Source organism: Ranitomeya variabilis, chromosome 2, assembly GCF_051348905.1.
Source record: "Ranitomeya variabilis isolate aRanVar5 chromosome 2, aRanVar5.hap1, whole genome shotgun sequence".
NCBI lineage: Eukaryota > Metazoa > Chordata > Amphibia > Anura > Dendrobatidae > Ranitomeya > Ranitomeya variabilis.
In genome coordinates, this window is record NC_135233.1 from 579295879 (window position 1) to 579312232 (window position 16354).

General features: G+C 47.9%; 1 protein-coding gene across 1 annotated transcript in view; it reads right to left on the reverse strand.

Annotated features, from left to right (window-relative positions):
* Positions 1 to 15301, reverse strand: part of CDYL2 (chromodomain Y like 2) — a 139711-nt gene extending 124410 nt beyond the window's left edge. Inside the window, exon 1 of the mRNA XM_077288360.1 lies at positions 14892 to 15301. Coding sequence (XP_077144475.1) covers positions 14892 to 14915 — 24 coding nt within the window. The 5' untranslated portion in view covers positions 14916 to 15301. The remainder of the gene's footprint in view (positions 1 to 14891) is intronic.
* Positions 15302 to 16354: the final 1053 nt, after the last annotated feature.

The following is a 16354-nucleotide window of genomic DNA, read 5'->3' on the forward strand; positions in this document are numbered from 1 at the left end:
GTGTCTGCTGATCAGGATGATTGGGTGGCTTTCTTGCCATTGGCCGAGTTTGCCCTTAATAATCGGGCTAGTTCTGCTACCTTGGTTTCACCCTTCTTTTGTAACTCTGGTTTTCATCCTCGTTTTTCTTCGGGGCAGGTTGAGCCTTCTGACTGTCCTGGGGTGGACTCTGTGGTTGACAGGTTGCAGCAAATTTGGGCTCATGTTGTTGACAATTTGGTGTTGTCTCAGGAGGGGGCTCAGCGTTTTGCTAACCGTCGTCGGTGTGTTGGTTCCCGGCTTCGGGTTGGGGATTTGGTCTGGTTGTCTTCCCGTCATGTCCCTATGAAGGTTTCTTCCCCTAAGCTTAAGCCTCGGTTTATTGGCCCTTATAGGATTTCTGAGATTATCAATCCAGTGTCTTTTCGTTTGGCCCTTCCAGCCTCTTTTTCCATCCATAATGTTGTTCATAGATCTTTATTGCGGAAATGTGTGGTGCCCGTTGTTCCCTCTGTTGATCCTCCTGCCCCAGTGTTGATTGATGGGGAGTTGGAGTATGTGGTTGAGAAGATTTTGCATTCTCATTTTTCGAGGCGGAAGCTTCAGTATCTTGTCAAATGGAAAGGGTTATGGCCAGGAGGATAATTTTTGGGTTGTTGCCTCCAATGTTCATGCTGATGATTTGGTTCGTGCCTTTCATTTGGCTCGTCCGGATCGGCCTGGGGGCTCTGGTGAGGGTTCGGTGACCCCTCCTCAAGGGGGGGGGGGGGGTACTGTTGTGAATTCTGCTCTTGGGCTCCCTCCGGTGGTTGTAAGTGGTAGCGCTGCTGTCTCTGAATCGCAGCATTTATCAGGTGTGTTCACTTTTTGCAATTTTGACTGGGCTATTTAGTCTTGCTTCACCCTTTAGTCAGTGCCAGTTGTCCATTGTTCCTGGAGGATTCACATCCCTGCCTGGTCTCTTCTGCTTTGCAGTTCATTTCAACAAAGATAAGTTCTGGCCTTGATTTTTGCTGTCCACATGCTGTGGCCTTATTGTTCAGTTCTTTTTCATGTTTTTGTCTTGTCCAGCTTGGTCTGTATAAGGATTTGTTTAGCCAAGCTGGTATCTCTGGAGATGCAGATATACCCTCCATATCTTTAGTTAGCTGTGGAGATTTTGTATTTTCTGTGGTGGATATTTTCTAGTGTTTTAATACTGACCGCATAGTACTCTGTCCTATCCTTTCTATTTAGCTAGAAGTGGCCTCCTTTGCTAAATTCTCATTTCAGTCTGTGTATGTTTTTTCCCTCTCCTCTCACAGTCAATATTTGTGGGGGGCTGTCTATCCTTTGGGGATTTTCTCTGAGGCAAGATAGTTTTCCCTTTTCTATCTCTAGGGGTAATTAGTCCTCCGGCTGTGTCGAGATGTCTAGGGAGCGCTAGGTACATTCCACGGCTACTTCTAGTTGAGGTGTTAAGTTCAGGGTCTGCGGTCAGTACAGGTACCACCTTCTCCAGAGTATGTCTCATGCTGCTCTTAGGCCACCAGATCATAACAGTCCGCCTGTCCGCTCCCCCATCCTCCTGTCCGCTCCCCCCCGTGCTCCGATCCCCCCATGCTCCGATCCCCCCCTCATACTTACCAAGCCTCCCGGTGTCCGTCCGTCTGTTCCATGGGCGCCGCCATCTTCCAAAATGGCGGGTGCATGCCGGCAGATTCGTTCCATGTACATTTTGATCACTGTGATAAAAACTATCACAGTGAGCAAAATAAAAAAAATAGTAAATGAACCCCCCCTTCATCACCCCCATAGGTAGGGACAATAATAAAATGAAGAAAATATATTTACTTTTATTTTTCCACTAGGGTTATGGTTAGAACTAGGGTTAGGGTTAGAATTAGGGTTAGGGTAAGGCTATGTGCACATGTATTCTGGTCCTCTGCGGATCTTTCCGCAGCGGATTTGATAAATCCGCAGTGCAAAACCGCTACGGATTTATCGCAGATTTACCGCGTTTTTTCTGCGGATTTCACTGCGGTTTTACAACTGCGGTTTTCTATAGGAGCAGCTGTAAAACCGCTGCGGAATCCGCAGAAAGAAGTGACATGCTGCGGAATGTAAACCGCTGCATTTCCGCACAGTTTTTTCCGCAGCATGTGCACAGCGTTTTTTGTTTCCCATAGGTTTACATTGAACTGTAAACTCATGGGAAACTGCTGCGGACCCGCAGCTGCGGAAACGCAGCGTTTTCCGCAGCATGTGAACATTGTTAGGAGTCGAGTTTCCTCTGCTGCACAGGGGGAATCTCGATCCGTGTCTGCTGCGGTCTCCCATTCTCCATCGGCCGCAGTGGAGCCTGCTCAGCGGAGACGTCGGTTCCAGCGTCTCACTGAGCCTGATTCTGTGCAAAGGGTTACTGCTGCCTCTCCAGGCTCTGCTATTGTACCCTGCACTGATCTGCGGCGAGCAGGCTTTTCTGGGACTAAGTCCTGCTTTGCACACACTGAGCATGCCCAGGGTAAGATCTCTCAGTGGAGATCAAGGGTCACATGCTCAGGTACTGCAGCCAAATCTATTGCTCCTTCTAGGAAGGTCCTGTAGGTACGCAGGCTCTGTAGCAGTCTCTCATTGGTCCTTTTTAGGAAGGTACTATACGTGCTGCAGCTATTTAAGGCTCACATGGCCGCACGGCCATGTGCTAGTATCTTCCAAAGTTACGTGCTTTGCGCCACTGTGGTCATGTGCTTGAATGTGTTCAGGGACCCGGCTGAAATAAGCCCCTAGAATGCTGGCACCTCCGGCGAGGAGTGTTGTGTGCATGCATGACCACTGACTGCTCTCGTCTGGGTAGTTAGCCTGTGGCTCTGTGAGAGTCTAACAGGGCACAGAGCTTTGCTTTCTAGGCCGCTCTGTGAAGTTAACAGAGCTGGTTCATACCGCCATATTGTGCTTAGCAGCACGATCTTTCCTGCACAGTGGATCCCGGGTTGCGAACGCACCAATCCCATCAATAAATATATTCGGTGCGTTCCGCAAACCCTAACAGTATACTAGCGCCAGGATCTGGCTAAGTAATGGCGGATGAACAGCGGTTGCAGGAGTACATCCAGCTGCTGGAGGGTCGGTTGACTTCTCTTGAGCGTGCAACCTCGGCGGTGGATGTTACCGCAATAGCTGTTCAGGCTGCTAGCGTGGCTGCAGCAGCTTTACCCACTGCCACCTCTGTTCCGACCATATCTCACCTTCCATTGCCTGAGAGATACTCTGGGGACAGTAAGTCCTGTAGGGGTTTCGTGAGCCAGTGTGGTATACACCTCGAGCTCCTGGCTGCACGTTTTCCCACAGAGCGGGCAAAGGTGGGATTTATAATCTCTCTCTTGTCGGACAGGGCGTTGGAGTGGGCTACGCCACTGTGGGAGCGCAACGATCATGTGGTGCGGAGTGTTCCACGGTTTCTGGACACTCTGAAACAGGTCTTTGTAGGACCTCAAGTCACCCATGATACAGCGCTCCAGCTGCTGGCTTTGACTCAGGGTTCAGACATGGTCAGCCATTTTGCGGTTACCTTCCGGACGTTAGTGTCTGAGTTGGAATGGCCGGATAAAACCCTCATTCCCGTATTTTGGAGGGGGCTGGCTGACCATGTGAAGGACGCTTTGGCTACTAGGGAGATTCCCGCCACACTGGAGGAGCTCATAGCTGTATCAACTCGATAGACCTTCATTTTCACGAGCGAGGGTTGGAGCGAGCCCAATGTAGGCAGAGGTTTCGGCTGGCTCCCACCTTCGCCAGACCTCTGGAATCTCCAGTCCAGGCGTCCGAGTCACATGAGGCCATAGAGGTGACACGAGCGGGACCCAAGTCCCAGTCTGCTCGTGCACATAAGGTCTGTCATATTTGCCGGCAGTCAGGACATCTTGCCTCCAAGTGTCCTCAGCGGTCGGGGAAACATCAGCGTCTAGTGGCAGTAGGAGGAGGTACACTAGACACGGCGTCGTTTGCCTCAAAGTTGTCCTTCAAGGGGACAATTACCTTTGGCCCATCCACTCATATGGTAGAGCTATGCGTGGACTCTGGGGCGGAGGGTAATTTTATGTCATCCGCTTTCGCCAAGCGTCACGCAATACCCCTGGTTATGCTCGCCAAACCAGTAACCGTTCGAGTGGTAAATGGGTCGACACTACCCTCTCAGATTACCCACCAAACCATTCCTATCCTGTGTCTCCATCACATCAGGAGATTATCTCCCTATTAGTCATTCCTGAGGGCATTGATGAGGTCCTGTTGGGGATACCATGGCTACGCTACCATTCTCCTCATATAGAGTGGTCCTCATGGAGAATTTTCGGATGGAGTAAATCCTGCGAGGGTAGATGTCAGAGGCAGTGCGTTCAGGTTGCTACAACTCAGGTACCCGCAGATCTTTCCTCTCTCCTCAAACACTGTTGGCCCTATGCAGACGAGTTCTCCAAAAGGGCTGCGGAGACCCTTCCGCCTCACCGCCCCTATGACTGTCCTATTGACCTCTTGCCTGGTGCTGAGCCTCCCCGAGGTTGAGTTTATCCGTTATCTCTCCCGGAGACGGAGGCAATGTCTCAGTATATCCAAGAGAATCTGGCAAGAGGATTCATTAGGAAGTCAGTGTCACCTGCAGGGGCAGGGTTCTTCGTACAGAAGAAGACAGGAGACTTACGTCCATGCATAGATTACAGGGGTCTTAACGCTATCACCGTTAAGAACAAGTACCCATTACCCCTGATTTCTGAGCTTTTTGATAGGCTATGGGGAGCAAGGGTATTTACAAAATTAGATCTGCGGGGTGTCTATAACCTGATTCGCATCCGTGAGGGGGACGAATGGAAGACAGCTTTTAACACCAGGGATGGGCATTATGAATACCTGGTGATGCCCTTTGGGCTCTGTAATGCGCCAGCCGTTTTCCAAGACTTTGTGAATGACATTTTCCGGGATATGCTCACCACCTCGGTCGTAGTCTATCTGGATGATATTCTCATCTACTCTCCAGATATTGACCCCCATCGGAGAGATGTTCGCAAAGTCTTTGACCTCTTATGGGCAAACTCCCTCTACGCCAAGTTGGAGAAGTGTGTGTTTGAGCAGGAGTCCTTGCCTTTCCTTGGTTATATCATATCTGCCCAGGGTTTGGCTATGGATCCTGCCAAGCTACAGGCTGTGATGGACTGGCAGGTACCCCATTCTCTTAAAGCGGTGCAGCGCTTTATGGGGTTCATTAATTACTATCGCCAGTTCATTCCACACTTCTCAACTTTGGTAGCTCCCTTGGTTGCCCTCACCAAGAAGGGAGCAAATCCCAAGTTGTGGTCAGAGGAGGTCTCCAAGGCCTTTCTCTCGATTAAGTCACACTTCGCTAGCGCTCCCATCCTACATCATCCCGATGTAGATAAGCCATTTATCATGGAGGTGGATGCCTCATCCGTTGGTGCTGGAGCAGTCCTTTTCCAAAAGGATGCTCAAGGTCGGAAGCATCCTTGCTTCTTTTTCTCCAAGACCTTCACACCAGCGGAGAAGAATTATTCCATCGGGGACAGGGAGTTGCTAGCCATGAAGTTGGCTTTTTCAGAGTGGAGACACCTCTCGGAGGGAGCTCGCTTTCCCTTCCAAGTGTTCACTTACCACAAGAACTTGGTGTATATACAGACGGCCCAGCGGCTGAATTCTCGCCAGGCTAGATGGTCCCTGTTCTTCTCCCGGTTCCATTTTACTCTCCATTTTCTCTCCGGGGAGAAGAACACTCGTGCCGATGCTCTCTCCCGCTCCATAGCGTCATCTGAGGAGGAGGAGGAGGAGCCTCGGCTTATTGTCCCTTCTGAGAGCCTGAGAACTGTGGCTCCGGTTTCGCTTGAGTCCGTGCCCCCGGGCAAGACTTTCGTACCAGCGAATTTGCGACCGGAGGTTCTCTCTTGGGCTCACTCGTCCAGAGTCGGTGGACATTTTGGGACCAAGAGGACATCTGAGCTTTTGGCGAGGACGTACTGGTGGCCGCATATGGCTCGTGACGTCAGGGACTATATTCGGGCGTGTGTCTCCTGCGCACAGAATCGGTCTCCTCGGCAATGGCCTGCTGGGTTACTTTACCCCATGCCGGTGGCAGACAGGCCCTGGGAAATGGTCGGGATGGACTTCATGGTGGGCTTACCCAAGTCTCGTAGCTGCACCGTTATCTGGGTAGTCACCAATCATTTTTCCAAGATGGTGCATTTGGTGCCGCTTCCACGGTTACCTTCTGCACGGGCCTTGGCGGCGTTGTTCATTAAACATATTTTCCGCCTACATGGAATGCCTGATAAAATTGTCAGCGACCGGGGTCCCCAGTTTGCGTCTCGGTTTTGGAGAGAGCTCTGCCGTTTACTCAGCATAGAGCTGAATCTCTCCTCTGCATATCATCCCGAGATGAATGGGTTGGTAGAGAGAATGAACCAGACTCTGGTGACATACTTGCGACATTTTGTCTCTGCTAGGCAGGATGACTGGGCATCTTTGCTACCTTGGGCGGAATTTGCATTGAACAATGCCGTAGCCGATTCCACTGGTCAGACTCCTTTTCTCCTCAATTACGGCCAGCATCCACGTGTCCCTGTGCCCATGCCCGTGTCATCCACCGATTCTAGGGTGGCAGACTGGGTGGTGGAGGCACGTGACATCTGGGATCGCACACAGAATGCCATCCGGGCCTCCAAGGAGAGAATGAGGGTTTCGTCAGATACACACCGGCGCCCCGCTCCGACCTTTGCTCCTGGCGACTTAGTGTGGCTCTCCGCCCGTAACATCAGGCTGCGAGTTGAGTCCACTAAGTTTGCGCCTCGCTACATTGGCCCGTTCAAGGTTCTGGAACAGGTCAACCCTGTGGTCTCCCGTTTGCCTATTCCTCCACGCCTTGGTATCACCGATACCTTTCATGTTTCCCTCTTAAAGCCGGTTCATTTGTCCCGGTTTTCTGAGTCATCTGCCAGGACATCGAGTTCATCCACAGATGAGTTTGAGGTGAATGCTATCGTGGGGTGCAAGGTGGTACGTGGCAAGAAATTTTATCTGGTGGATTGGAAGGGTCACGGTCCAGAGGATAGAACCTGGGAGCCTGTGGAGCACATTCGGGCTCCGCTGCTTATTGCGGCTTTTGAGCGTAGCGAGGCTCAAGGGGGGGGGGGCCTAGGGGGGGGGGGGAATGTTAGGAGTCGAGTTTCCTCTGCTGCACAGGGGGAATCTCGATCCGTGTCTGCTGCGGTCTCCCATTCTCCATCGGCCGCAGTGGAGCCTGCTCAGCGGAGACGTCGGTCCCAGCGTCTCACTGAGCCTGATTCTATGCAAAGGGTTACTGCTGCCTCTCCAGGCTCTGCTATTGTACCCTGCACTGATCTGCGGCGAGCCGGCTTTTCTGGGACTAAGTCCTGCTTTGCACACACTGAGCATGCCCAGGGTAAGATTTCTCAGTGGAGATCAAGGGTCACATGCTCAGGTACTGCAGCCAAATCTATTGGTCCTTCTAGGAAGGTCCTGTAGGTTCGCAGGCTCTGTAGCAGTCTCTCATTGGTCCTTTTTAGGAAGGTCCTATACGTGCTGCAGCTATTTAAGGCTCGCATGGCCGCACAGCCATGCGCTAGTATCTTCCAAAGTTACGTGCTTTGCGCCACTGTGGTCATGTGCTTGAATGTGTTCAGGGACCTGGCTGAAATAAGCCCCTAGAATGCTGGCACCTCCGGCGAGGAGTGTTGTGTGCATGCATGACCACTGACTGCTCTCGTCTGGGTAGTTAGCCTGTGCCTCTGTGAGAGTCTAACAGGGCACAGAGCTTTGCTTTCTCGGCCGCTCTGTGAAGTTAACAGAGCTGGTTCATACCGCCATATTGTGCTTAGCAGCAGGATCTTTCCTGCACGGTGGATCCCGGGTTGCGAATGCACCAATCCCATCAATAAATATATTCGGTGCGTTCCGCAAACCCTAACACACATACCCTTAGAATTAGGCTATGTGCACACGGTGCGGATTTGGCTGCGGATCCGCAGCGGATTGGCCGCTGCGGATTCGTAGCAGTTTTCCATCAGGTTTACAGTACCATGTAAACCTATGGAAAACCAAATTCGCTGTGCCCATGGTGCGGAAAATACTGCGCGGAAACGCTGCGTTATATTTTCCGCAGCATGTCAATTCTTTGTGCGGATTCTGCAGCATTTTACACCTGTTCCTCAATAGGAATCCGGAGGTGAAATCCGCACAAAAAACACTGGAAATCCGCAGGTAAAACTTTTACCTGCGGATTTTTCAAAAATGCTGCGGAAAAATCTCAACACGAATCTGCAACGTGGGCACATAGCCTTAGGGTTAGGGTTGGAATTAGAGCTAGGGTTGGAAATAGGGTTAAGATTAGGCTTGTGGTTAGGGTTATGGTTAGGGGTGTGTTGGGGTAAGGGTTGTGGTTAGGGTTGGGATTAGGGTTAGGGGTGTGTTGGAGTTAGGGTTTTTGATTAGGGTTATGGCTAGAGTTGGGATTAGGGTTAGGGGTGTGTTTGGGTTAGTGTTGGAGTTAGAATTGAGGGGTTTCCACTGTTTAGGCACATCAGGGGTCTCCAAACGCAACATGGCGCCAGCATTGATTCCAGCCAATCTTGCGTTCAAAAAGTCAAATGGTGCTCCCTCCCTTCCGAGCCCCGACGTGCGCCCAAACAGTGGTTTACCCCCACATATGGGGTACCAGCATACTCAGGACAAACTGGGCAACAACTATTGGGGTCCAATTTCTCCTGTTACCCTTGCGAAAAAAAAAAATTGCTTGCTAAAACATCATTTTTGAGGAAAGAAAAATGATTTTTTATTTTCACGGCTTTGCGTTATAAACTTCTGTTAAGCACTTGGGGGTTTAAAGTGGTCACCGCACATCTAGATTAGTTCCACGGGAGGTCTAGTTTCCAAAATGGGGTCACATGTGGGGGAGCTCCAATGTTTAGGCACACAGGCGCTCTCCAAACGCGACATGGTGTCCGCTAAAGATTGGAGCCAATTTTTCATTGAAAAAGTCAAATGGCGCTCCTTCCCTTCCGAGCCCTGCCGTGTGCACAAACAGTGGTTTACCCCCACATGTGAGGCATCGGTGTATTCAGGAGAAATTGCCCAACACATTTTAGGATCCATTTTATTCTTTTGCCCATGTGGAAATGAACAAATTGAGGCTAAAATAAATTTTTGGTGAAAAAAAAAGTACTTTTTCATTTTTACGGATCGATTTGTGAAGCACCTGGGGGTTCAAAGTGCTCACTATGCATCTAGATAAGTTCCTTGGGGGGGTCTAGTTTCCAAAATGGGGTCACTTGTGGGGGAGCTCCAATGTTTAGGCACACAGGGGCTCTCCAAACGCGACATGGTGTCTGCTAAAGATTGGAGCCAATTTTTCATTGAAAAAGTCAAATGGCACTCCTTCTCTTCCGAGCCCTGTCGTGCGCCCAAACAGTAGTTCCCCCCCACATATGGGGTATCGGCGTACTCAGGACAAATTGTACAATAACTTTTGGGGTCCAGTTTCTTTTTTTACCCTTGGGAAAATAAAAAAATTGTTGCTAAAAGATCATTTTTGTGACTAAAAAGTTAAATGTTCATTTTTTCCTTCCATGTTGCTTCTGCTGCTGTGAAGCACCTGAAGGGTTAATAAACTTCTTGAATGTGGTTTTGAGTACCTTGAGGGGTGCAGTTTTTAGAATGGTGTCACTTTTGGGTATTTTCAGCCATATAGGCCCCTCAAACTGACTTCAAATGTGAGGTGGTCCCTAAAAAAATGGTTTTGTAAATTTCGTTGTAAAAATGAGAAATCGCTGGTGAAATTTTAACCCTTATAACTTCCTAGCAAAAAAAAAATTTTGTTTCCAAAATTGTGCTGATGTAAAGTAGACATGTGGGTAATGTTATTTATTAACTATTTTGTGTCACATAACTCTCTCGTTTAACAGAATAAAAATTCAAAATGTGAAAATTGCGAAATTTTCAAAATTTTTGCCAAATTTCTATTTTTTTCACAAATAGACTCAAAAATTATCGACCTAAATTTACCACTAACGTGAAGCCCAATATGTCACGAAAAAACAATCTCAGAACCGCTAGGATCCGTTGAAGCGTTCCTGAGTTATTACCTCATAAAGGGACACTGGTCAGAATTGCAAAAAACGGCCAGGTCATTAAGGTCAAAATAGGCTGGGTCATGAAGGGGTTAATGGGTTAATTTTTTTTGCCATGAGCACACTCACTTTAAAGAGAAACAGAAGTTTCATGATACCCAAACCAAGGGCACCAAGAAATCCAGACAGACTCCCTTATTTCAGAGAGCTTTGCTTTATTCTAAAATGCTGTGGCATTTCCAAGAAGACATTGCTTGAAGATAAGAGTCGGGTCCAAGGAGAAATACTTCTCGCATGTTTCTCCTTGCTACGGCATAGCAACCAATCACAGCACAGCTTCTATTTCATTAGAGTAGTTTAAGAAATGAAATCTGAGTTCTGATTGGTTGCCGTGGGCAACAAAGATGGCCTTATTTTTTTTTGACCGTTTTGATAAATTTGAGGAATTTCATGTGGCAGTACATCACGCAAACCAGATCACAAGGACTGTGGCGAACGTGCACTGTGCCGTCTCCAGAATATAATAATACACAACAGGCGCGAATGTCAATTCTTCTTTCAATAAACTTTATTAACAATAAACTAGTCAAACCCTTAACTGCCATGAAGTCATACAATATTATTGCAGAAATAAATGGTATAAAGCATCGCAAAAATCCAAGCCCGCTCCGTGCGATTAACAGCCACATTTTATTTTATCTTATATAGTTTTATACATGAGGTATATTCAGAAATGGAGGAAATGATCAATCATCACATACATGGATAAAAATTGTAATAATATTCAGAATTTACAGATTTATTGAGGACATTAAAAAAGAGAACACTAAAATGTAAATGCACAACGTGTCCCTTGTACGGAAATGTCCTTATAAATGGCTGTCATTCGAGGTCTTATTTTGATCGGCTCTTACCTAGAGATGTCTGACCATACGCCTCCTCTGGGGCGCCCACTGCTGGTGAAATAGAGCATTGCTTAAAGGGATTTTCCACTTTTATACCCCAAATGTACAGGCAAACACTCTCTAGGTGCAGTGCCCCGTCTCCGGTCTTTGTGATTTGGCTACAGAGGTGATGTCACGTCAACAGCTCGCATCACCACTGTAGGTAGTCACTGAGCTCAGCGGCTAGGTCAATGTAGACAGCACAAGTCGCTGACTTCACTGAACAATTCTTGTTATCACCACTGCAGCCAATCACTCAGCTCAGCCAGCGTAGATGAGCCCATTGAACGCACTTGACTGGCTGCAGCGTTGATGTGAGCTGCGGATTCACGACACCGTTGCATCCAAAACACTGAGACTAGAGTATTGGTGGAGATCTGGAGCTAAAGTACACCCAATGAGTGTGAGTACAATCTTGACCTCTAATGTACCCAAGCCAGAAATTGGTACCAATCTCAATTTCTGTCTTTAGACCATCCAAAATTGCGGCAGTTTTACCATGTAACTTTGGCGCAATTTATTTCCATGCATTTCGGATTACGACTGGTTTATGAAAAGAAAGACTTAAGAAACTCTTCAAAATTGATTACCATTATTTGGTGCCTGCTAAAGAGATTCTCCTCTAAAGACAATCCCAAAATGTTGGAAAATTAATTTGACAATGAGCTCATGAGATCCCTGATGATCAGCTGTAATCTGCAAGGAAGCCCGGAAGCAAGTATTCACGTCTCCTGTAGCGCCACCTCAGGCGATATTGAGTATTACACTGTGCTCAATCATAGATAAAGCAGAACAGGGCAAGGTTCTCCAGAATCAGAGCTGAAAATTTGAGCATGCTTGTTTGCCCTTGTAGAATAATCAACGTTAATCTACGTATTTGCCGACCTTTCTGGGTCATCATTACAGGCGCATGAGTTGACGAAAATTGATGCCTATGCCCATATGCCGCACATTCGCCAGTTTTCAGCTCTTCTATGCAGATGATGTTCCATTTACGTCAATCAATGGACCACAGGTTGAACTTAATGACAGGTCTGTGGAGTCGGTAAGCCAAACAGCCGACTCTGACTCCTCAATTTCCATAACACCAACTCCATTGAAAAGGGCTCCGACTCCACAGCCCTGCCAAGGCTGTGGAGTCAGTAAGCCAAACCTCCAACTCAGACTCCTCAATTTCCATGACACCGACTCCACCAAAATGGGCTCCGACTCCACAGTCCTGCTTAATGGCCAGGACTCGCAGACAATATGAGTCTCCTATGAGATGTGTAGCTACATCCCCTCATTTCCCTCCTACTCATCTGCCTTTCTTCACCAGAACGAGCTGACCGCAACTGAAGTCCTTCATAAAATAAACTTATAGAGATGAATATTATTTTTTACCATGTGTCGGTCAGTTCCTTTTGGGAGTTGTAGTTTAGAGACCACAAGCGTGTGAGGTGCCTATTTAGCATATGGGGGCAGTCTATAATGTACAGTATGTGTCCCCCCTCCGGGTAAGATCAGGCTATGTCCGACACTGCTCAAGTGCATAACCAGATGGATCTCTAAACGATTTATATGATAAACTTGGTAATGGACAAATTGATTTTGTTCCCGGACTTTTCTGAACATTTCAAGGTAAAAAAAAGATAAATCAATCTCATCCTGTCCTTTGAGTTTCTAAAATAACGACACATCATCTTGTCACAGGAATCTCAGTGTCAGTGCTTCCTGATTTATAACATGGTCGGAGGGTGTATGATGTATCATTTATCCATTACACTCGTGAACACCATCTATGCTTTAGCATTACTTATCCATAAGTAAATCGGCTAAAGCTTTCTAATGGTTATAGACAGTCCCTTTAAAGGGTCGAAAGTGGCTAGTTATTGCTCTTGTATCATTCTCACTGCCCCCCCTGAATATTCAGTTTTTTACTATTTTAAAATCTGCCATACGGTTCCAGAGATATTGGCCTTTTTATTTAGTGCAATTTTCCATGGTATGTACCGTGGAGGCGGTGCTTACAGGGCAATTATGCAGAGCAGCCTAAAGACACGCCCCAGAGGATCCTATGAAAAATTATCATTATATAAAAAGGTCCATATCTCGGGAACCGTATGACGGACTGTAAAAAACCAAAACAATGGCATACTCAGGGAATCAGTGATAATTAGATAAGAGCAAAACGAGACACTTAGCTTGGTTGCAAGTTCCCTCTAAGTGTAACATTTCCCAAGTTAATAATAGTTCTTGATCCAGGAACCCCTTTTCACCTTGCAAGTTCGGAGCATGTTTTCTACATGATCCACTACTTAAAACATTTGGATTGGGTAGGATATGCGTGTGAAGGGACACAAGATTAGTCCCTCTTAAAGGGACTAATCCACCAGTATTTCCACGATATGGATTGGACACTGAAATCCAACATATCTGTCCATTTCCTATCCAGACTGGCATCTCAAAAGCCTTCATTCCTCTAGGAAAGTCAGGAACAGGAAATCAGTAATGGCTCCTGTATTAGTGGATACTAGGTTAGGAAAAACCAAGGACTGATGTTTGGAATTCAGAGACTGTCCTCTTTAAATGGCTGGCACTACCATGTCCATGGTTGTGTCTGGTATTGTAACTGAGCTCCAACATACGCAGTACCAAAAACAACCTGTGAATAGGTGGGGCACTGTTTTATTGGGAGGGAATAAGCAATGATTGTCAAATTCTGAACGTCCCCATTAAGAGGAACTAGTTCTAAGCCAATGCAAGGGCAAAGGCTAACTCATTCGAAAGCAGTAATGGCGCCATACTGGTTGTACGCCGGCTTCCCAAAGCTAGGAAATGGATAGGCTACATACATTTTTAAAGGGAGGTGGCACTGGCACGATCCAACTTATGCCCAATACGGAGTTGGACTCCAGTTGCATTCAAAATCTTGGGGAGACCAGTAGCCCGAGAACTGGGAGTTTTTCATCCCCGGATAAGAAGGCGACCACAATATTGTTCTACCCTGTAGGACGGAGGTCACCATGGCTAGTCAGGTGGCAAATATTAAAGCGGAGTCAAAGCTGCTGCGGCACCTCATACGAGCTGTCAATCAATATCCTGCCCACGAGTACAGATCCCTCTCTGCGCTGCCCAATCTTTGCGAGACCACTCAGTAATCCTACGTGCCAACCATACTTCTGGTAAACCCTCATGATAACTTGGCTGCTGCAGCACCTCTTTTGCCATCGGAAGACTGCGTTACCCGTAAATCACAAAAAATATTAGAAAATTCAACAAACTTGAACTGCGACTTATAAAAGGTAAAAAAAAATGACTGCAGCAGTCAGAGTTCACAGAATGTGGATGGAGAAGCACACGGCACCCCCAATAATCTGACTACGCAGCCTCTAAGGAGCCCTCAAACTTCAATTTATCCTTCCAAATCCTGAACCCGGCTGCTGCAGAACCTCTTTCAAGCTGCAAATGGATAGCAGTCCATCCTCCTGCCACCTGGAAAAGCAAACCTGTCAATCTTTTCTACAAGGGATGGAGAGCTGAGGACTTTTTAAAAGTTGGAATATGATTGACAGCCAAGAGGTGCTGCAGCAGTCAACAGGTCAGCTTGTGTGGTCACAGTCACACAGGTCCATGGACATGGAGAAAAGACCACCTGGAAACCGTACAGCCATGCCAACGCCACCTTCACCTCCCCCCGACTTTACCAGGTTGTTTAAACCTGAAGACCCCCCATTAATGCCATAGGTGTCGTCCCTTCCCAAGGCCTGCACATGCAAAGTGCACCGAGCCCCCTCCCCTGGCGCAGCTGCACCCTCTGTATACGACCCCTGGACGGAGGAGCGGAGCAGAGGGCATTGCCTACCTCATACAGGTCCCCAGAAGCCATGCCGGGACCGGGGCGGGCAGTGCGTGCAGCGGCAGAATGACAGGGACTCCGGTGTCAGTGTGCGCAGAATCACAGGCGGCGGCGGCTGCCACAACCAGCTCTGGAGCCGAGTGGAGCGGAGCGGTCCCAGCTCCTGCCCTGCTCACTGCACGACGACGTCCACCAGAGGGCGCGCTGGCTGCGGGGCTAACGTGGGAGGTGTCTGTGACATGACAGCTAGGGGCTGTCCGCCGGCAGCAGCAGCAGCAGCAGCAGCATCGGGGGCGGGAAGGAGAAGGAGGCAGTGCCTGCCCTCATAGCAGTCCTGTGTGGAAGAGCAGGAGCACAGGGCTCTGCCCATAGGGAGATGGCACCTGTGCCCACCACAGGCATGGCACAGCCAGGCTGCCTCCTCAGAGCCTGCACTCACCAGGGACCTTCAGGCGTCCTTATACCTCAAGTAGGTCACTAATCAGTCATTTCTTAGTTTTATCTGTGGTAAGTGGAGTGCCAGGCAGTGAGGCAGCCATAAAAGCCATCATCTCGGGATCCCAGCGTTCCTAGGAAAGTGGTGATCTATGATGGCGGTCGTACAGATTCCAGTGCCCCTATAACGATGATAGTTACCGAAAACCATGGTGCCCCATAATGATGTTACCGAAAACCATGGTGCCCCCATAATGATGTTACCGAAAACCATGGTGCCCCCCCATAATGATGTTACTGAAAACCATGGTGCTCTCATAAGGATGATAGTAACCGGAAACCATGGTGCCCTCATAATGATGTTACCGAAAACCATGGTGCCCCCCCATAATGATGTTACTGAAAACCATGGTGCCCCCATAACAATGATAGTTATCGAAAACCATGGTGCCCTCATAACGATAATAGTTACCGGAAACCATGGTGCCCCCATAATGATGTTACCAAAACCATGGTGCCCCTATAATGATGTTACAGAAAACCATGATGCCCTCATAATGACAGTTACCGAAAACCATGGTGCCCTCATAATGATGATAGTTACCGAAAACCATGGTGCCCTCATAATGATGATAGTTACCGAAAACCATGGTGCCCCCATAATGATGGCAATCACCGACAACACTGGTTCCCCCATAGCGATGATAGTTGTTGAAAAAGCATGGTGCCCCCATAATGATGTTACCGAAAACCATGGTGCCCATATAATAATGATTGTTACAGAAAACCATGGTTCCCTCACAACGATGATAGTTACTGTAAACCATGGTGCCCCCATAACGATGATAGTTATTGAAAACTATTATGCCCCTATTATATAATAATAAAAATGTAATAAAAGTCTCTTTATATAGCGCCAACAAATTCCACAGCGCTTTACAGTTTTTCTAGACATTATCATTGCTGTCCCCAATGGGGCTCACAATCTAAATCTATAATGATGATAGCTATCGAAAACCATGGTGCGCCTATAA